At 33.7% G+C, this 23760-nt stretch overlaps 1 protein-coding gene, 1 long non-coding RNA gene and 1 pseudogene across 5 annotated transcripts; all 3 read left to right on the forward strand.

The window, feature by feature from the left end:
- The first annotated feature begins 306 nt into the window (after nt 1-306).
- Nucleotides 307-5856, forward strand: LOC106454842 (B3 domain-containing protein At2g31720). 4 transcript variants are annotated; one of them, XM_048780802.1, is made up of 4 exons: nt 4304-4391; nt 4470-4586; nt 5335-5554; nt 5592-5856. In XM_048780802.1, the coding sequence occupies exons 2-4, from the start codon at nt 4487-4489 to the stop codon at nt 5692-5694; spliced, it is 423 nt and encodes a 140-aa protein (XP_048636759.1). In that variant the 5' UTR covers nt 4304-4391; nt 4470-4486; the 3' UTR covers nt 5695-5856. The 4 variants fall into 4 exon arrangements, with proteins under 4 accessions (XP_048636758.1, XP_048636759.1, XP_048636760.1 ...); XM_013896932.3 differs by having other exon boundaries at nt 4329-4391; nt 4484-4586; XM_048780801.1 differs by lacking the exon at nt 5592-5856 and having other exon boundaries at nt 307-4391; nt 4484-4586; nt 5335-5461.
- A 10364-nt stretch (nt 5857-16220) lies between these two features.
- Nucleotides 16221-17059, forward strand: LOC111216006. Its single transcript, XR_002664715.2, has 2 exons — nt 16221-16370; nt 16449-17059. It is a non-coding gene; the product is annotated as an uncharacterized LOC111216006 (long non-coding RNA).
- Nucleotides 17060-17741: 682 nt separating this feature from the next.
- LOC106451344 lies at nt 17742-20073 on the forward strand (annotated as a pseudogene).
- The last annotated feature ends 3687 nt before the right edge of the window (nt 20074-23760 follow it).

The raw sequence follows: 23760 nt of genomic DNA on the forward strand, positions 1-23760 counted from the left end.
TGATTTGTGCATTACCAATCAATGTGTAGGTGGGAGGATGGAGAGTAGAGACACAGGGAAATCAAGCAAAATATACATACCAAAGTGTTTCAAATCCAATTGTCACGGCTTTCCCCTTGTGAAAAATTGTTGGTGCTGCGTTAATGACGAGGATATTTGTTGGCAAGACAAAGAGATCTGCATGAGATTATGTTGAACCCTTCGTTGTTCTCTTAATTTCGCTTTCCATTATACCCAAAGCATTACAATAATGTCACTCAGTATTTTACTTCTCTTTACTGAGCATTCCTTGATTTAATAAAAAACTAATAATATTTATATGAATATATGATAATAATCTTGAGGATTTATATTTTGGGCAATGTGTATTCGATTGCATCAAAGATAGTTTTTTCAAATATATCTATCTGTCTATACTAATAAGGTAGAGTTTTATCTATTTTCATCCCTCCACATCATCAGTATCATAGGAGTTTTTGCTGACACGTCAGCTTATTTCTGAGCAAAGACATAACTTTCCCTACTTTACGACTGTTAGTGGATAATGGATTGTACAAGATTGGTTTAAAGCTCATTAATCAAATCCATCATCTCCTTCCTTTTGTTGCCTTGAGGTTGCCAAACACCATTATCTTGGCGAAACCGTTGCCATTACGGTTGTATGCCAGTTTCATGCGATTTACTCATTGTTCTTAATGATGAATATCAATAATAGAATCCCATGTGACATTAACAGGTTCGTCATCTTTGAAACGCTTCAGTAAGGGAGCAACAGGTATAGGCGTATGTTCCTTAAAAGTACTCTACAAACAGTGTCAACATGAATATTGTTAAAACTTCCATATTGATCATTAAAATCGCTGAAGACATGTTAAAATTTTAACAAAGACAGGACAACCTTTTTTGTGGTGACACATATCTCTGTGGAAGAACAAATACAGATTCCTGGTACATAATGACAGCATTGAAGGGTTTTACAGGAGAGGTGGCATCGTTTCTTGGCATTGATGTGAAAATTTCCTGCATCTAAACGGTATATAAATGTCTGATGTGATAAATTAAATTTTAAATCCAAAAGTAAAACATAAAATTGCAATAGATTATTGAATAAAAAATAAATAAATGTCAAATCACATCAACTAGTTTTGTTAATAGATTCATAATCTACATGATCATGTGATCTTTTTTTTTAATTTTTTTTTAAGAACTAAAAACATAAATTCTTAATTAAAATATATAAATGTATTCTAATAATGTAACTAAAAAACTCAAAAGTTACGTATTGATTCAACCACTGGTTTAACAGGTAGTCGGGTTATGAGTTTTAACAGTTTTTTGTGGATTTTATCGGGTTTTTAAATAATGGTTTTTTTCTTAAAATCTAAATTGAATTATATATCGGGTCACTGGGTTTACCTGTTCGACCGCAGATTCGGGTCGGATTTCAAAACAACGGCTGTAAGCATCCAAAAGATGAGAAATTTAATTTTTTATTTTAAAGTCAATTTTAATCGTATTTTTAATTTCACCTTTTAAAAAAATATTTTCATTTTTTTTTCTTAAACCCTTGAAAATATAAATACAACACGGATTGGACATAGACTTTAAGAACTCAACTCAACTCTAATTTGAAAACTATATATTTTTTGTTAATGGGAAAAAATAACCAACAGGAGTAAAATATACATATTGATCTGAAAAGGAAACAGAGGTTGTTATTACATATTTCAGATTAACTTCACTAAACAAAAAATAACAGAATTGTTAGTAAGTATACAACGCCACCCAAATTAATTAATATGATTGGTTCTCCAAGAATCTCCTAAGATTAATTTAATTACGTTGAAAATTATATATTTTTGTTAGCGATAATCATATGGAAAAAGATGCAACTTGTAATAGATATGAGATTGTCTTCACCTAAACACAAAGGACAAAGGAAACTAGACTTTATATAAGTCCGCTTAGGAAAAGGTCTTCTTTAGTCTATCAAAATCACTATATAAGCAAAGCATTGCTACTACTTAAATCCTCCCTCTCTCATATTGTTGTTAATAATTATCTCAGAGAGATTGCCAAAAGAGAATCCTAGTTTAGTTTTCGATGAAGATGGTGACAGATGGTGATGATGATCAACGCTCCGAGGAGGGTTCCAGAGGTGAGAAGAGATGTCTTGAACTTCTGGCGACGTCGCTTGGCTCTTACGGTGAGGAAGAAACAAGAAGTGTACGAGTAAGAGAAGAAGAGGATAGTGTATCTACGGAGCTTGATGAATGCAAGAATCAACAAAACCCTACTACTTATCTTCATGATTATGCTTCTTCTTCTTCTTCTTCTTCTTCTTCTTCTTCTTCTTCTTCTTGGAGTTTGTCCTCCGTGGAGTCCAAGAAGCGTCGTGTAGTGTATCAAGAACCCATCAACGCAGAGCCTCTTAGGGAAGTTAAGCCTTCGGTCAGAGGAAAAAAGCCGGTCAAACCAGAGAGAGGGGTTACACCGGAATGGCTGGTTAATCTGATGATAACAGAAAAGGGAGTGGGCGCGAAGCTGGTGATTGATAAGATGATTCAGACGAGTGATGTCAACCCAAACCAAGGACGTCTCTTGATTCCTTTTAAGCAGATAGTGGAGATGGACTTCTTGAACGAGGCAGAGTTGCACCTCATAGATGAACATCAAAGAGATAATAGTAGTAACAAAGGTGTTGCTGTGATCGTGGTCGCATCGGATGGTAGAAAACGGAATGCTAAACTAAGGAGATGGAATATGAACTGTCCCAATTACGCCTTATGTTCTGGATGGAACCACGTCGTCCGCGAGAACAATCTCGAGGACAAGGTAGGGCAGAGTTTTCGACTATGGTCATTCCACTCCCAAGATGGAACGAAGCTCTATCTTGCCTTCTTTCATCAGCCTCCAGCTTCGGATATGTCTCAAGCTATGCATGCAGCTTCATCTTCATCCATGGCTCTAGAAAGAGATTCAGGCCAATGCATACTCGACCTAAATGTACCATTTGTACAAGAGAGGCGTGATAGGAGGACTTCACTGGAATCAGTCACAGAGACGACGACGGTGGACCTCGTGCTCCGGCTGGGGCGGTCTGTGGACCTAAATATACCAATGGCCCCAGTGGGCACGGAGATGGCTCCTCTCGAAGCTGTACAAGATACCTCACTGGAATCAGTCACAGAGACGACGACGGTGGACCTCGTGCTCCGGCTGGGGCGGTCTGTGGACCTAAATATACCAATGGCCCCAGTGCGCACGGAGATGGCTCCTCTCGAAGCTGTACAAGAGACCTCACTGGAATCAGTCACAGAGACGACGACGGTGGACCTCGTGCTCCGGCTGGGGCGGTCTGTGGACCTAAATATACCAATGGCCCCAGTGCGCACGGAGATGGCTCCTCTCGAAGCTGTACAAGAGACCTCACTGGAATCAGTCACAGAGACGACAACGACGGTGGACCTCGTGCTCCGGCTGGGGCGGTCTGTGGACCTAAATATACCAATGGCCCCAGTGGGCACGGAGATGGCTCCTCTCGAAGCTGTACAAGATACCTCACTGGAATCAGTCACAGAGACGACGACGGTGGACCTCGTGCTCCGGCTGGGGCGGTCTGTGGACCTAAATATACCAATGGCCCCAGTGCGCACGGAGATGGCTCCTCTCGAAGCTGTACAAGAGACCTCACTGGAATCAGTCACAGAGACGACAACGACGGTGGACCTCGAGCTCAGGCTGTGATTTTGACCCGGGAAAAGGCGGGAATACTTTTGTTGACAAATTTATTAATCTTTGTGTTTGTTCACTGATATATTTAGGCAAGATAGTTTAGTTTCCAGTTTGATTCCAATTTTCTTTTTCGATTTTGGTTGAATTAAGATTTTTGTTTTTTTGGTTCAAGAGATATTAAAGTCTTTTTTTTTTTAACTATTAAAGTCTTTTTATGATCAAAAGAATATCAAAGTCTATATTTGTTTGTAAGCATAATATGTCAAGGAATATTTTTTTTAAATTTTTTAAATTTATTTTAGTATTAAAATACTAAAAGAGGTATCCATCTCCTTACCTGCATCTCATCTCTGTACCTTACACAAGTGTATGCAGGGGCGGAGGCAGAGAATGCTATTGTTGGGGGCAAAAATCCTCTCACCCTGAGGGCAGATACTCTCAAGAAGCGACGAAAAATCAGAGACATGCAGGTTTTAGAAAACGGCAGGCCAGTTTTTTTTTTGAATCGAACCGCATATAATAATTGGTTGAATGTACCGGTTTATTCCGGTTTGAAATGCGGTTTTAGTAATATACACTCACTCGAACAAACAAACAATAATCTAGACTTGCAAATTTTCATTGTACACCGACCGAGTTAACTCGGCAGATCAAAGGTAAGCTAATTTGTTGGAAACCATAGATTGCAGATTTTGTCTCGTCTTTGCGAATGATCCTGGTTTTGATGATGTTAGATTGTTGGTGATAGAGCATGGGAGGAGGGGTTCTGCAGAAGTTCCTAGTCGCATCAATGTTCATGGGGATGCTTCCTATTGCGATATTATACTGTTTCAACAATGATTTGCTTCCTGGTGAGTTTGACTTTTGAACGAGATGATATTTGAAATTATTGGTGATGCATCTATATATAGATTAGGAGGATCAGTTGTTAGAATTTTCCAGGTTTGCACTTGTATCATTGTGATTCTGAGTTTTTCTCTGGATCTTTCATTACTAAATAACTGAGGTTTTTAGTTGCAAGACAAATTTTTTTAAAAAGAGTTGATGATTTTCTACAAACCAGAGGGCATTCTTTTGCTAATTGCCTAATCTAATCCATCTAGTTTTGTTTTCGCATTTACTATCAGTCTGTCCTACTACAACCTATGGTCCTTAGATCTAATACAAATTCTGATCATAAGCTTAGTCTTGTTGATTAGTAGGTTTTACACTTGATTCATGAGAATAGCTGCTTGTTAGGATCTGATAGCAGATTAGAGAATTCCGGTTGTAAAATCTTTTAGCAACTGCAAACTTAATTTATGATTTTAACTTAGGTTTTAGGTACATGAATTTGAGATTGCTACAAGAGGATATGTAGCAATGTTTGTAACCTTGATTCTTGTAACAAAGGCATTCTAGTCTTTAAAGCTTAGTTTTTTTTTTTGAACAAAAAACGCTTAGTTCATGTGATCAAATTTGATTATCTACTGCCACAAGCTGGTTTCCCAGCATTAGATTTGTAATTATGTTTGTTATAGAAATCGTTTAACTTGCAACCATTGGTGTCTGAGAGCTTCTACCACCTCTTACACTGCTCTGTTTAAATATCTCTGACAGGTTCAGCAACACTGTCTCCTCATTCTCTAACACTACTGAGTGGATTTCTTGCGGTGGTGTCAGTCAATGTAGTGATTGTGTTCTACATCTGTGTGGCGCTTAAGGAACCTGTAGATAAACACAAGCCAGACGCTTCTTTTGTCGCAGATGCCAAAGGTAGTGTGAAGAAATTGACATCAGGAGTCTCCCCAAGTACTGATCCGGCGCTTAAAAAACAAGAGTAAGAGCTAAGCAATTCCCATTTTTTTGTTACAAGGAATAGTGCTAAGGTTGAATCAGAGAGACAGAGCTCAGGTTCTTGCAATGTATTGTTATAATTGTAGAAGTTCCTTTGTTCTGGTAGATCTTCCTTTGTTGTGACATTTGAGGGCTTTGGGGTTCGTTTGAGCAACAGAAACAGCAATGCTTATGTTGAACAGAGACAACAGCTATTGTTTTAGGGACACCATATGTCCATAGTTGCTGTTCCTTCATTGCAAAGATACTAAGTGAATTATCGGTGAAATCTGTTTAATTGTTTGATTTTGGCTTTAAGACACTTCGACGAAAGATATCTCCAAACATAGCAGTCAAAGCAACGTGGACATGATGGGAAGAAAAAGGCTCCAATGACATACATGGAAACGCTATTACCAAAGCTAATTATAATGTGCTGATTTGTAGATGCTTCCTGAGGCTCCTCAAAACAAAGCACAATTAAGGCTGGAATTGGCTGGGTATTTTAAAATATTGATGGATCCTGGAGAGGCAGCTAGATCATTAAAGGTTCAACATCCATTCAGCCTATTGAAATTCCCCTAGATGCATAGGGCATATACACTGTGAGAAGCAGTGAGTATCAAGTAACCTTCTGATGCGGAAGTATTATACACTTGACTCAACCAGCAAATCTCATTTCTAAGAGAGCAGAAAGCGGAGGCAAGAAACCATCACAATAATGTACATCAACAAACCATCAATAAAGGTTCATGTTCATAGCAAGAGTCGAGAGATGCTAAGGGTGAGGCAGAAATACTCTACTTCTCAAAATATATGGTCTCTTGGATTAATGTTGTGTAAATCTCTCCACTAATCCACTATATATTAAAAGAGAAGCATTACAACATATTTTTGTAGCCACATGTCATCACCACAATCATTCCTAGAATCCTTAGAAAAATATGTTGGTCCATGTAAATATATAATAAGCTTTTTATTAAACTAACCATAAATTAATCATAAATGTTCTTTATTGTTTCCTTAAATAAAAATCACGGAATTACCTAATGTGGCTAAAGTATATATGACAAATTAATGATTTTGAATAATAAAAGTTTGATAAAAATTAGTATATTCTCTATCATTTTTTTAAAAACTTTAACTTATTAAAATAAATTAAACAACTACATTAACTATATAATAAAAATTTAGATTTTTTCGTATATGTTATATTTTGAATTTTTAAAAACGAATATTCATGACTAAAGTTATTAAAAATCTCACATAGAAATTTTTGTGATCCATGATTTAAAATTTATGTTATAACAAGATATAAATGATTATGAAATTACATAAATAGGAAGTCTCATTTAATAAATATTATATATATGTATATTAATAGTTTTAAAAAATAAATTATATACCATATAAAATACATAAGTATTTTAATTTCGAATTTGTTTTGAATTTTTTTGATAAACATTTTGAACAATTATTGACAACTTAATATTTAGATTTTAAACTTTGCATTGAATGTTTTTAAAATTATAAATTATTAAAACTATTAAAAATCCCACAAATTTTGTACTGTTATCATTGATTTAAATTTTTTTATAAATAAATACAAATGATCAAAAATAATATGAGTACAAAATTTTTTTTAACAGATGTCAATATTAAAAAAGTACTATATATCTATGTTAATATCATTTAAACTTAATTTTATGCCATATAAAATAGAAAAAAATGTTTAGCTGGATTAATAAAATCTATTTAAGCATTTGTACCAATTTAATTATATACGTAATAGTTACTAAATTTTTAATTATTCAATATATATTTATTATTTTATAATATGTAAAAAATATATAATACTTGAAAATAATTTATATATAATATCCATTCCGCGTAAGGCGCGGATCTTAACCTAGTGTTATACTACTTGCTAAACTATTATATACATCTCTGAAAACTTTAGTATCATTATATTCTTGATGGCGGGAAAGTTCATGTGTCTGTAACCAATCTAAGTGTAGAACTACACTTCATAATCATTTACTAAATTCTACAAAAATCTGTAAAATAAAATACTGTAACTCTCTCTCTGTTACTTTTGACTCAAGACGTGCAAGCTGCAAATGCAAAATTGTCCGTTTATACAAATTAAGCTACAACAATTTTTAGTTTACACCTCATATGTGTATTTCACTAATTTAGGATCTAAGTATATATACATTCCTGATTCACCCGTTAGTATAACCAGATTGATTGATTTTGAATCTTGTTAGTAATAACTTTTGTTTAAATCTTAAAATTATAACTAGATTTTGATCTACGCGCCCGTGCGAATGTATTTTTTTTTTAAAATATGATACTATTTGTTTTTATGTCACTATTTAGGGTTGGACAAAAAACTCAAATTCGAAGATCGAACCGATCTCAATCCGAATAAGTAATACCAAATTCGAACCGAAATTGATTAAATATCCGAATTATTCAAAATTTTGGTATTTGAAGAACTGAAACCTAATCCGATCCAAAAATACGCGTGCTTATATAATAGCTCGTTTGACACCTTTTTGACTTACTCGATCAGGTGTGAGGAGTTTATATGCAGGGCTCTTTTCTCTCGTCAACCGTTTCTTACGTTTGTTGAAATTATCGAACAATGAATATGATTTTTAAAACACTCCGACCATTTACAGCTAATAAGCATTCTATACCAGTTTATTCGGTATATGGGTTTTCATTCTGTATGTTGGCCGTTATATTTGTTTTTCAAAAGTTCAACACTTTATTTATTAGTCATGCAATCATCACAAAATATTTCTCCATGCTCTAGTCTTATATACACGGTACCACACACATCACTTTTCGATAGATCACTTATCCCTCCACTATCTTATATATTAAAACAGAAGTCACAACATTGATTCATGTGTGATTTTTTTTTAAAATAGACCCTTACTAGAAATCAATTATCATTCATTTATTACTAATAATATGGATTAATAATATATCATTCCTAATATAATATCAACTCCTAAAAACCTGGATTGGTTAACAAACTCACATTGATTCATGTTTGATATTTTTATTTAGATCATCATTTAAATTTTTATTAAATGTATTTCCTTAATGCTAATATATAATCTTTTAACTACTTAAATCATAATATAATTTGATATCTTTTAATTTAAAATATAAATATAAATATATATATTTTTAAATGTGTTGAAAAACATTATAAAAATATCTTAATTATCAAAAATTGTATATAAATATTTTCACTAATTTTGTAATTAGTAATGAAATTAATATTATTATACATTAATATATATATATTCAGTTATCTTTTATAAATGAAAAAAATTATATCAAATTTTACTATTTTATAGTTATATCTATTATTTTAAAATAAAACATTGTATTTAACTAAATATGATAAAATTATTTTAAACTGATAAATTAATATATTTTATTTTCACTAACATTAAAAATTTATGCTAGAAATAGAATATGTTGGTAGAACGGGTTAACATTAGTAAATTAGATAATTCATGTATAAAATTAACTTATCTTAAACTTTTATATATATATATATAGTTATTATCTTAAATGAATAAACTTAAAAATATTGATAAAAGAAATCTAGCGCTTTGAATTACGGATCAGGATCATAATAATTGAATAAAAATTAATTTTAAAATATATATAATAAAAATACCAAAAATATGTGATGATTTGAAATAATCAATTAACTTACAGCATAAAAATTATCAAATTGTTATATCTAAAATAATTATATAAATATATTCTAATTATGTAAAATATATATATACATGAAAATTAATACCCGCACGGTTGTGCGGGTCCAAATCTAGTTTTTGTTAAAATACATTTAACTCTAAAATTGTTTCTATGTATGATCAAAAAGATAAATATAGGTCAATCATAGGTACACAAATCATTTTTTAAAAACTTTCAACATATACCACTTAAATTTTCTACATCTATATGATTGTATTTTCTATATAAATATATATCTAACATAGTAAACACCCATGTTCGGACCTACGCTAGGCGCTAGTCGGGCGGTAACCCCGGACCTAACGAGTTACCGAAAAATCGGGAAGTACTCGAGGATTACGCAAGGCCTAGTTTTAAATACAATTTAATATATTTATAATATATTTAGCTAATTTTAAATATGATGATATAAGTTCTTAGACATAATTATATAATTTTTTATACAATTTTAAACAGTATCTTTTTGATTCGTAAATGGTTGGGTTTGATAGCTTAATTATTTAGTAATGAATAATTACACAAAATCTGTCAATAATGAGTAAAAAGCAATCAACCGTGTTTTACCTTACACTCACGGAAAAAAAAACTTAGGCGGTCAACGCAGGATTAGGCGGAAATTAGGCGGTTAACGCGAAAATTAGACGGTCTTACGCGGGTCAACGCCTGGCTATACCGATTTGAGCATAATCGCTGCAGTCAACCTCCGAACAGCGCCTAGGCGGCTAGGCAGCCGCGTTTTCGAACAGGGTAAACACTAACATATATTCTGCTTTGGTTATTTAGTTATTGACAGAAAGTAATTAAAGCATATAATAAGTTGTCTCCGTAATAGCAACGTTGTTTCTTAATCGTATGCATCCATACTATGGAAATAATAAAAACCCAACAAACCAAAAAGTCCCAATAAAAACGATAAACCGAACTAGTTCTTGGAAACAACCTAGAAGAAGCCCCTAATGATGCCTTAATCAATATAATATCAGTTTGAAAACCGATCTATTAAGATGCTACATGCTCATACACAGTACATATGACCAGGCCCGACCCTGAATTGCCGTGAAATATAATAGACCGCAAGCAAAAAAAAATATTATTGGCTTTACTAGATAATAGTAAATAAAACTTTCATAAAAAATGGTTGATAATTTACATATTTTAAAATTGGCTGGAAGCATATGCTTGTATAGCTTGTAGTCAGGGAAGCAAATGTGATTTGTAATATCATTCTGACTTGTTGTCGTTTTGTCTTACAATTAAGGATAACTGTTGCATGGTGGAACTACAATGAATAAAGTAAGGTTATTGGAGATTTACAAGAAAACTGATATATTTATAATGATAAAAGGTTTGTTATTGAATTGCATATAAAAATGTTATAAGATGATGAAAATACAGACTTTATAACATCGATAACGACTGTGAAAACTAAAAACCGAGAAAATGATACTGAAAAGTATATTTGTGGACGGTGGGGTTTAGAGAAACTCAAGACCCCGAAAAATGGTAGAAAAGTCTCCAGGAGACTTTAAACCAAAATCGGCAACTATAGCAGTGCTAGGACATTTAAACCAAACTACCGAAGCTTTTTCCTCGAACTCCAGTTCACTACTCTAACCAACAGAAAATTTGAAACTACAACACAAACCCCAGGCTATTCTAATGGCTATTTAACATTGATGGACTCAAGGTCATAACGAGATTATCATTGAAAGTGATTGCAAGAAGGCAATTGATATCATTAATAATAAGAGTCTCCATTTTGCAATGTATAATTGGACACGTGAAATCAGAGGGTGGGCGCATAAATTTCAAGAAATCATGTTCCAATGGATCAAACGAGAAGGAAACAAACCTGCTGATAGACTTGCAAAAACCCTACTGCCTAATATGGCTTCATTTTGCTTTCATTTTTATGTCCCAAATTTACTCACTAATCTTCTTCATGATTATGGTCTTTCACGCTTAACATAAATGGAAATTGATGTTATAAAAAAAAGAACCAGTATCACAAAAGAGTCAAAAAAACAGCCAACCAAAGAAGAGAGTTTGGCTGTTGATAAAGTTATATTGTAATATATTTCAATTTGATTTTGTCGGTATAAAATTATTTTAGGGGAAAGAATTTAGATAGCAAAAAAAAGGTAGTATAATAAAATATTATACAAAAAAAAAATCCCTTATATATTAAAAGAGAAGCATTGTAATAAATGCATTCATACTATAATAGACACGTGGCAGACTCACAATGATTTGATAATAAATATGCTAACGTGTTCACACTATATTCATAAATGTGTTCACACTATGTATTTTGCATTTTTTAAATATAAAACTCACATTCATGATTCCAATAAAACTCTAAATTTTTTGGTTCGAATAAAAATAGATAACGAATAAAGTTGAGCAAAATATTCATAAATTTTGATTCGAGTCGTTATCTTTTTGGACTTGAATCAAAAAATATGGATATCCGTAACTCTACAAAAGAAATCAAATACTAAAATACAATATCCAAAAAGAAGCAAATCACAGATACCAATATTTTAAAGAAAATATATACATATATGTAAAGAATTATATACATATATGTAAAGAATTATATATATATATATATATATATATATATATATTTTATATATATTATACTTTATATCAGTTTTACAATATTTTTATGAATTAAATTTATTATATTAGGTACTAGAATTTTAAAAGTTAACTAATATTTTATTTTTGTAATAAAATGTTATTATTAAAATTTTCAATTATTTTTCAAATTTTATTTTGTTTACGGATCAAATCGGATATTCTTTAAAATTCTAAAACATTTCGAATATCCAAATCACCGAATATCTAAGTGGCTAAAGATTGAATCGACACGAATGCTTCCAAATACCCAGATATTCGATTTGTGCCCACCCCTATTTACGGATACAATTTTATTTTTTTTATATGAAAAAATGACTAATGTCAAGGCCTTTTTTATTTTTAATTAATTTTAATTTTATCTTTCATGTATTATTTTGAACAAAAATGTCATTTAATATTAATTAACAATATCTTTATATATTTGTCAACTATTTTTATATACTTTTTACATACACATACATTTGCACCTTGACGTGACCGCATTGTAACTAAGTATTCACCACAACTGAAGTATCTAATTTTTTTTTGAAGTTGAAATATTTTTTCTTAATGCTTCTTTCACTACCGATCAAATTGCAGTGAAATGATTTGTCTTAATAATTTTCTTTTCTTTTTTCTTAAACTATTATCTGTTTAGAAACTATTGGTTCGATATGACGACTATCTAAAATTCATAACATGAAATAGAGAAATAATATTAATTTTTGGTTTTTACCAAAAAAAACAAAAAAAAAACTCAAACATTTTAACCGAATAAACTAAAATGAATATTAATTTAAAATAATAATTATATTTTAGAAGATTAAAAACAAAACAAAAAAAAAACTGAAAACCGAACGAATATCCAGATTAAACATATTTAATGTCTTTTTATTAAAAATAACGAAATAATAATCACATTCCGCGCAAGGCGCGGGTTATTACCTAGTCTATAATTAAATGGTAATATCGTGGTGGCAAGAAGAGAAATTAAGAAAAAGTGCAAACCCATCAGTCATAGGTTCGGTTTTTGTGAGAAACTAGTAGAGATAGTAAACATGTTTATCCGTCCTGTCCCATCGAGATTGTACTTTCCCCTAGGTATTGAATTGTTGCTGCTTTCCAGTATTCCTTGGATATATTCTACATATCTCCCAATGTCTTCTCAATCTATTTGTTCTATGCGAATGAGAATACCATGCATACTCATAATTTGCAATGATTTCATACAGTTTTAATATATCCACTAGGTTTATCAACCACTTTGATATCGACCCACACGTCTGAATTTTGTCTATTCTCCCTATCTTGTGAACTGTATTCATCCTCATCAAACTCATCTTCTTCCAATTCATCATCGACATCCGGTATCTCATCTTGGATTTTCATCTTCTTCTGCGACTGACTAGAGGAGTCCTTGTTCTTTTGCGACTAAGTAGACAAGCCCTGAGTCGATGGCTTTCTTCTCCCTTCACGAATCACAGATTTCATAGGAACATACTTCTTATGACTACATGCCTGTGCGGACGAGGCACTACCACCATCTAAAGTGGATTGGAACATGGGTTTCCGCGAGGCTGTTCCAAAACTGGGTTGTTTGAGAGCCTTGCTTGTTTGGGTTGGTGGAGTGATTTCAACATCAGAATATTCTTTAGAATCGACAAGACTGATGAGCGTCTTTTTCTTCCTTGCGTCTTTCCATCATTAACATCATCAGCGACCTGATCAGCAACCTCAACAGCTGCAGCTAGTTTAGCAAAGATTTGTTGAGTCCCGAAGTCAAAAGTAGCTGGTGCCGAGTAGTTAGTATCCAAAGTGAACTAATCTTTTGAGTCGCTTCTTGATCCCATGGTCTCTAAAGTTTTGGTTAGGTTTTTGTTTTCGATAAGTCTAAGCTAAGTTATGGTTTCGTAACCTAAGCTAATTAGTAAGATTTTTAAAATTTATTAATCTGTTAATTAAGTTTTGTTAAAAATTGATACTTCAAATTTTAAACTTGCTTGAGGACAAGCAGCATAAACATTCTCAAACGACAAGCATCAAGATTCAAAAATAAAGCCTAATCTAAACATCAAACAACATATCTTGGATGATTTTTCACAAGCTTGGTGGTCTTAACTCGCTCAACAACATAAGACAAAACATAAGACACACACTGTTTTTTCACAAGCAATGTAAACAAGTAGAAAACAAGACAAGACACACACATGCAATCAAACCAATTTACTTGTATTAACTTCGAATCGAATTCACCCGCCAAGCTTATGAACCGTCATCCTTCATTTCTTACGATGATTTTTCACAAGCTTGGCAGGCATCCGTGCAGGTGTCACAGGTCCTCCTGAAAGGCTGCTCTCTCCCCTAGCGGCTTGAATTCGCAACACTAGTCAACACACGTAAACAATATGAGACAGAACACAAGTCATGTCTTAATTTCGCAGTAGATGTTGCCGTATAGCTTATGAACAATCACCCTTCATTCCTTAGAATGATTTTTCATCACCTATGCACCCAAAATCCACTAAACCATTCAGCACAAGACAATAAGACACAGTCACAATTTCAAACAACAAGTAACTAAATATCAAGCTAACTGAGACACAGACAATTGCAACTAAACATCATACTAACCTGAAAATGAAGAGTTTTGTACTTGTTCAGTGAAGAGGAGAAGAAGATGAACCAGTCCGCCTCCTTCTTCACCATCACTCCATCACCTCGAGACAGAACACAAACAAAGACAACACGACAAACATCAACATATCAGAGACCGAACACAACAAGCATCAACATATCAGAGACAAAACATTTGATATTAATCCAGTCTTAACACTTAAACAATATCAGAGACAAACAAATTAGTTCATGATATTTCCGTTCAAGCAATCGCAATAAGCTTATCTTAATAAGGAACAAAAACAACACACATGCAAAAGCATAAAATCGCTAAACTAGATAAGTACCTCCAGATCTTGTTGGTCTTATTACAAGGATCTAACAGATCTCTTTACTTATTCAGCTAACAACCTCAAAAATATATAATAGTTAGAGCAGAGATTTTAAGTCTAAATAAACTTCAAATTTTTGTCTGGAATACATAACTCTGTACATGCATGTCCGATCTGTGAAGTTTAGAAGCTCATGAGGAAGAATAGAAGACACATCGAAGAAGAAAAATCGACTATATTGGATCTTTGTTGGTTTAGCTCCTCTGCTGCAGCTCGAAGACGAAGTGGTGACCAGAAGCACTGTCGCCTGTCAGACATCGAACCGCCGTCGTCGGAGCTCCATTTTTTTCCACGGTGGAAATCACATCCACATTGCCTTTCACTCTCTCTCTATTGTTGTTTTTAGGTAAAGAAGGAAATGAACTGACTAGAACATGCGGGATCTGGAGAAACCTGTGGATGACTGTGGGCTTTCCCGCTTTAGGCCCGGTATCGCACAATCCTCTCCCTCTAGACCCGCTATTTTGCGGGTCATGAAATCGCAGGTCCATACCCGCCATGCAATAAACTTTTACGGCCAGGTTCGCGGTCCAGTCCATCGATTGCCATCTCTAGAAACAAGATTGCCATTTACTTAGCCATGTAACATAAGACCATGTTTCGACCTTTTATAGTTACAAGATTGGACTATTTGTCAATATCAATCCTCTAAAAATTATGTGGATCCCAGTCTAAACACCCAATATAATTAAAAAAAATCAATTAATAGTTGAAATAACTAAACTACTTCAATCTCCAAATTTTACTCTATATTCATTTTTAATTAATAAACTCTAAACAATAAACCGTAAATCCAAATCAAATATAAAAGAAAACAATGTTTTTTAGAATTTTTGTGTACTATTTTTAAACAAGAATATGATCTAGTGCTGTTATTAAGTATTTCTCAGTATATGACATGGTAATCTAGTATAAGCTTTTAACTTCTAAACAAAAACTTGGTATATGCTTTGGATAAAAGTTTGTTTGAACCACGCATTCGGATGGTACAAAGCGTTCTGTAGATCTTTAAAAGACCCAAATTCGAATTCGTTGCTAATCTAGATAAACACATCATGTGGTCATATGGACTTTCACATTCTCTCTCCGAAGAAAGGGATCAGAAAAATTTACAGTTAGACATACTTTATTTCTACCATATATCACTCTAACATACTTTCTCCATGTCAAGTACTTTCTTATGTGCTATTGTCTTATTTACCCTTGAAACTAGAAATCAATTAGTTACATTTTTCTTTTATTTATCTTTATCGTGAACCAACTACTCTTTTTCTCTTATCTCAATATCTAAAAATCAAGTAGTTATCTTTTTCTCTTCCAGTTTGACGATTTCTTCTTCATTCTCACCGCCGGAGAATAAAAATCATGGTGACTCCACGCTGTATTCTTCTACAAGTAAAGATCAGACAAATCTTAACTACGTTACCTTATTTTATAGATTGATCTAGACCCCTTTCCTTTTTTTTGTTATAGTGAAATAGCAAAAGCCGTCGTCTCCTCCAATTCGACGGAAACACAATCCGCCGTCAATTTTTCACCGGTATTAATTTCAACTGCCGTTAATTTCTCAAAAACCACAACGAATGGTATGACCTATCTTCTCTGATTATTCGTTGATAATCTCCTCAACCCATGATTAAAGCGTTAGTTGACACCTAAATCTTCCTATGTGTTGCAAAAACCTCCAACAGAAAGTCACCTCTTCACATTCTCCTATCCACGATTACCCAATCACGTCTCCCCCAACCATGCCTCGACCAGCCACTACTTTCCCAACCACATTTCACACAGCCACAGTTCACCCACACGCTAGACGCCTACTCTGGTTTCAACCCCTTCACCCAACCACATGTTTTCTGTCCACACTACCATCAACCATACTTCATCCCACCACGATTCACCAGACCACCTTCCAACGCACCAAGCTCCACCAGCCAAAATAAGACCAATCCAGCCTTACCACACGTTTCATGAACAATGTTTTTCCACAACAAGGAAAGATATACACATTTATGTCTTCTCTTTTTAGTAGATTTGTACTTGCTTTAACATTAGTCATCCGATTTGTTTTTACATCCTTTAATCTAACGGTCCAAAAAAAATCTCACTGTTGAATAAATCCACCAATTAATTGTAACAGAAAGAGACAAACTATTATTTACTTTTTGTGTAACCAGATTTTAAGTCTCGCTATAACTAGTTTGCGATAAGGGCAATTACAGAAGAGAAAAAACAAAAGCAAGTCAACAAGTACCCCTCAAGTGTAAAGTGTGTAAATATGTTAAAGGCCCAAGACAAAGTAAACTTAAAATCCCACTGCTTTTTTCTAAGGGTCTGACTGGTTCAAACGCAGCGGTTGCGGTTGCGGTTGCGGGAATTTGTGGATGCGGGCGGTTGCGGTTTCTAGCGGTTTTAACAGATTTGTACGACTGGTATTGCGGTTAAAAATTGGTGCGTTTGCGGGTAACTTATGAATGGTTAACTACCAAATGCGGTAACAATCAAATAATAAATTAACAATATTTACATTTAATATAATTATAAAAATATTAAAAATCATAAAATTATAATAAATATAAAATTTATATTTAGAAAGTTATAATTTTAATTTTTGAAAATTTATTGAAATTGTTTTTATTATAAAATTTTATAATATTAATTAAAATATAATAGATATATTTTAATATTTTCATAATTTCAATTTTAATTTTTTTTATTAAATATTTTTACTTTTGTATATATATTGTTTAAAAAAAAAAAAAAAATTTTATCCTCCCGCAACCGCCCGCAACCGCAAACGCTAGCTTGAGCCAGCTTTTGAATTTATGAGATTTGGAGCGGTTTGAAGCGGTTTAGAGCGATTTGAGTGATTGTTGCAAACCGCCGACAACCGCTACCAACTGCAAAAGCTGCGTTTGCGGGTGGTAGCGGGAAGACCAGTCGCCCCCTAAGTTTGTTTGAACAGGAAATAAGACTTAATTACCCCCTTCAGTTATTTTCAGCCGAATAAGAAGTTTCGGAAATCTTTTATCAATTTTTTTTCCGTTCCCACCTAAATCAGTTGACTACGTTACTTTATATCTAATCGGCACTCCAACTGTATATAATCTGAATTGTAATTGGTTTTCTAAAATTATACGTATACGAGGTTGGTAACTTTTGTGTTGATAACTTGGGATATTATATACTTCATAATTACTTTATTTCTCCTTATTTTACTCAATTTTGCAGTCACACACACATATGGTAACGCGTATAAACGACTGAACTAGGGAGAATCAAGAACTACAAGACGAAATTATAGAATTGAATACTAGAAGGCCGACCACATAAAATATTCTTATTTGTCACAAAACGATCGTAATTCGAATACTTTAAGCTAATTTTCTCAGTCAAATACACGCCAAAACATGTGAAACTCTCTACCAGTGATCGCTATAAGTAAGCCTGCACATACTTTTGTCTCTCTTGACACTAACCTGAAACTCTCTCTCTCTCTCTCTATAAGCTGTCTTCTAAAAATGGCGGCTAGATCTCTTGTCCAAAACCCTAATTTGAAACAAGTTCCACTTCCAAGATCAGACAAAAATCTAGAACACACTGTCTCTCTTCCTTATCTTGTCTCTCTCCACAATTCCAACACGCACACCTCCAGAAGACTTGTAGTTTCTTCTTCTACTTCTTCAGTATTAGCACCACACATTCCAACTTCTCGAGTTGTTTCTCCTCCTATATCTCGTGCTCAGGCACCGTGCTCCAGCGCAGAAGCGACTGTACCATTGTCTCGGGTTTGGAGAGAGATACAAGGATGTAACAACTGGCAAGATCTTATCGAACCTTTAAATCCTCTTCTCCAAAAAGAGATCACTCGCTACGGAAACTTAGTTTCCACTTGTTACAAAGCCTTTGATCTAAACCCTACTTCTAAACGTTACTTGAACTGCAAGTATGGCAAAAATACCTTGCTTAGAGAAACGGGAATCGACAAACCTGAGGAGTACCAAGTCACCAAATACATCTACGCAACGCCGGACATAAACATCAACATCCGTCCGATCCAGAACGAGGCCAATAAGGGAGCACGTTGGGTAGGTTACGTTGCAGTTTCATCTGATGACTCGGTAAAACGTTTAGGGAGGAGAGACGTCGTGGTTACCTTTCGTGGAACGGTGACTAACCCTGAATGGTTAACGAACTTCATGAGCTCTTTGGCTCCGGCTAGGCTCCATCCTCATAACACGCGGCCTGATGTGACATGTGAAGGTCGAGTCCGGGTTCTTGAGTTTATACACATCCGATGAGAGTGACAGCAGATTCGGACTAGAGAGCTGTAGACAACAGCTTCTGACCGAAATTTCAAGATTGATGAATAAGTACAAAGGAGAAGATATGAGTATCACACTCGCTGGACATAGCATGGGAAGCTCATTAGCTCATCTTCTTGCTTACGACATTGCGGAGCTCGGTTTAAACAAGAAGATAGGCGAGAGAGATATTCCCGTGACTGTGTTCTCTTTTGCCGGTCCTAGGGTTGGTAACTTGAAGTTCAAGAAACGTTGCGAGGAGCTAGGAGTGAAGGTTTTGAGGATCACTAACGTTAATGATCCGATCACAAAACTTCCTGGCTTTTTATTTAATGAGAATTTTAGGGTTTTAGGTGGTTTTTATGAGCTTCCATGGAGTTGTTCATGTTATGCTCATGTTGGGGTCGAACTAACACTAAATTTTTTTAATGTTCAAAACATGTCTTGCGTTCATGATCTCCAGACTTATATCGATCTTATTAATTGTCGGAGAATAAGCTCGAGATCAGCCGAGACCGATGGGGAAAAGAGCAGTGAAAATGTTGGCTTGAAATATTTGAAGCAAAAGGGTGAGAAGCTGATGTTCTTGAAGGGACAACGAATGATGCATTGGAGCAACTTCGTAAATCTACTTTCTTCTGTCTCTTATCATATGTTGTATTGTAAATTGTAATATATTCTAGGACTAAATGTTCCGATCTTTTTTTTTTAAGATTGAACAAATAGTTATTAGTTTATCTGTACAAAGTATATAAATGCTATTTTACTAATGGTTGTAAGAATCTCCTTAGATACTAAGAAATTGTAGGCTGTCTTTTTATTTTAGCAGTTATCTTTATGCATATAGCTAACTTGCACTTCTTCTATTTCACAAAAACTAAAAGTCATTTTAAACTTATTGTTAAGTTACAGAAATTTCTTTAGATCACAAAATGTCTAGACTGTTTTATGTTTGTTTTTTGCATTAACGTTAACAGATAACTAAATTGTACTCTTCTTCAATTACATAAAAAGTCTTTTAAAGTTGTTTTCTGTTAATAAAAAACAAAAGAGAATGTCGTTTTACATTTTTGCAGTATAGCCTTTCAATCATTATTATTATTTTCTCATTTATCAAAAAATCAATTTAGCATTTAATATTTAATACATTTAATAAGAGGTATATTTAATAATTATAAATTTAAATATTAAAATTTTCTTTAACTCAGATTATCAGTGTTATTCTTTGTGAAAATGTAGCATTATTAATTCTAAATATACAAATGTTTTTCTAGTTATCGTTATTGTTTCAAAGTTTCAAACGAAAATGGAGACAAATATTTATTTTGTGAATCTAACATATATGTGCAGTTACAATTTTCAGAACAGTGTGTATTTTAAATATAAAATATATGAACAAGTAATCATAAAATAAATTAGTTAATTTTGTTTTGATTGTCTCACTTTCTCTTCCTTCGTTTGCCTCGAGAGAGATGGCATATGACTTGACCAATCTTTTCCATTTTATCTTTGACGACACCGGTGTCTCACTTCTCCAAAATTATTTTGGTTATAATTTCTCAATAAATCTGTTACTGCCTGTAGTTTTTTTTCGCACATCGTCCTTTAACATAATTATATTTTTTTCATGCAAACTAGTTTTAATTAACTAGGCGACAAAAATTGACTAAATTATGTTTGTTGCAATGTGTGAATGACATATTTAATTTAAGTCGGTCATTTCACTTTATCCTCCTTAAGACACAATTATATGTTTTTGGTTAATTATTCTTAATTATATGTTTCATGCAAATAAGAATTGACTAATTAAAGTTTCCATCTAGTTGAAATTATACCATCTAATTTATATTTTAAGATGACTATATTATATAGTCTCCTCTTGTTCTTCCACATCCCGGTAACTTAGGTCAAATTTTGGCCAACGTTAGGGAATGTTCGCCTTCAGTTTCTTATGTGAAAACATAGGTTATATATTATTTTTATATATTGTGGTTTTTTTTTTTTTTTTTTGAAACACTATATATTGTGGTTAAATGATTCAAAGTAGATGATTTCTAAGAAAATAAATATGTGTGTAGCTAGTTCCGACAGAAGTCGTTAAAGTGAAACCATGAACCGAAGGTATCTATCTGGCTTCCTGCGAAAGAAAGCATTTTAGTCTAAAACAGCTTTACTGGATTCTAAATGGTGATGGGAAATGATACTTATCATTTAAGGGTAAATCTTAACAAAGCAACGGTAAAAGATGTTTGATCAATATATGCTAAAAGCAGTGGTGGTCCAGTCATTTACTTTTTTTTTTTTTTTTTGTAAATGTCCAGTCATTTACTTTGATGATAGAAGAGGTACCACGTTAAAACATAAAGTAAATTGAGAAATTGCATTCCATGTACACCACTAACTGAGTAATTTGCAAGGATGGAATTTAGCATTTCTCGCTGATGTGTTTTTTTTTATTGTCCGCATTACCCCTATTCACTGTACAAAACATTCTAAAAGCCTAACGTACATACAAAACACCTATATCTTTATCTTATGCGTGAAAAAAAATTATCGGAGAGAATTACTTCCTTTTTCACTATAATCGATACACTCCTTATTTCTAAAATAGCCATTACATCTCTCATCTTTCCCATTCTCATTGTTTACTCCGCCGGAACCTTTCTTACAAACTAATCGAATTCTCACCGGATTATCCAGGCTCTGTACAATTGTAAGTTTTCTCCCGTAAAATCTTCTGTTATTTTATCTCTCTCCTCTCTCCTAATTCTCTCCTCCTCTCTTTTACAGAACTTTCTTCTCCACCATTTGCATGTACTCTGATTTTCACCAGATATAGGACAAAGTTTATGTCTTTTGTTGCTTTAGATCGGAAGGGTCTATAATGGGAGGGTTCAAAGGCTTGCGAAGTTCCAGTTTCCAGCAAAGATCTCTATAAATATTGCAGAGAGGGCCAGACCAGTTTCAGCCAAGGTATGTGTTTATTTACTTATCTATGTGGCCGGATACGTGTTATAGTGACCGGTTTAAGATAAACATTATACGGCCAAGCAATATTAATAATTCAGTTCATTTACGTTCTGTTTTCAGGTCTATTACTGTTGGTGGCATTTTAGTTTCCAGCAAAGATCTTACAGATACTTTGAAGAGGACCAGGCCAAAATTTATATCAATAACAAGTTTTAGTTTAGCCGTTTTTATCTAAAGATATTCGTCTCAGGTGCTATCGGTTGTAAAGCATAAATTTGCAATTAATTAACTATGCTTTCAGTGTTATATCCGGCTAAAAATCTTTTTAATCATATGTGTTGAGGTTTGGTAAAGAGTTAATTTTGTGTTTAGCCGTACACAAATTTTATCATGTGTTGTGGTTGGTTATAGAGTTAATATTATGTTTAACCGACCATGTAGCCATGCTAATTTATGGAAGATATAAATGAGTCACATTATAACCATACTAACTTATATATCAACCATATAATTTGTACTTACGCCAACCCTACCCAAACTAAAAGCAAAGAAGATGAGTACGTGTTTATATATCTGTTAGCCGGCTAAACTAACAAATATACTGCCCGTAAAGATTTGATGCAAATACGTAAAATATATATTTGTTAGCCGACTAAACTAATTAATGTTAACGAATGTTAACCGGCTAAAATAACTAATATTAACGAATATTGGCCAGCTAAACTAACAAATACATAAACTTTAATAACCCATGTTAGCTGGCTAATTATTATTTATCTTTGCGGAGTTTTGCTAGTTAGTTATCGGCACTACACTCTTCTTGTTGCGCCGTTGCTGTGAAGATCCTGGTGTCGACGAGCTTGTTTTCGGGATGTTGGTTCTCCGGGACATATCCCTCTTAGATGTTGAAGCTCTTACTGGCCGGTATATTTTAGGGTTTGTGTGCGGTGCTGTAGCATGCGTGTGACGGCGAGGCAGCGGCTGAACTTGGTGGAAAAAGTTTGAGAGTCGGGTCTCTTGTAGATTCAGTGGTCGAGGCCGTAGAGCAACTACGGGGATGGCTCTTTTGGTGAAGACTAATCGTGGATGGATCGATGTACGGTTTCGAACACACCGGATGCCGTGAATTTGCGAGGCCATCGGATCCAATACCCCTTTGTGTTCGTCGGGACTGGGCCAATAGCTCATATGTCTTCTTTCCCTTGCTACAATCTCCTCTCTTTAGATCTTGGTCTAGATTTTGTTGTGTTTATGCTTGTTCGTTCTTGCTGAATCCGTTCGTTCAGGGTTCTAACGTTTTTCCGATACCGTATATTTTCTCCGACGTCCCTTTATCAGGGAAAAATTAATATAATTTTGTTACAATTAAAAAAGAAAGAAGGAGAGAGAGAGAATGATACAAGTGATAGGGTTACCAGTGTCTTTTTGCATCTACTGTTATTGGGCTCCACATGTTTTTTCCATTCTTGCAAATTTCATTATTATTGTATATTTTTTATGCAAATCGCTCA

Source organism: Brassica napus, chromosome A5 (assembly GCF_020379485.1).
Source record: "Brassica napus cultivar Da-Ae chromosome A5, Da-Ae, whole genome shotgun sequence".
In the NCBI taxonomy this organism is placed as follows: Eukaryota; Viridiplantae; Streptophyta; class Magnoliopsida; order Brassicales; family Brassicaceae; genus Brassica; species Brassica napus.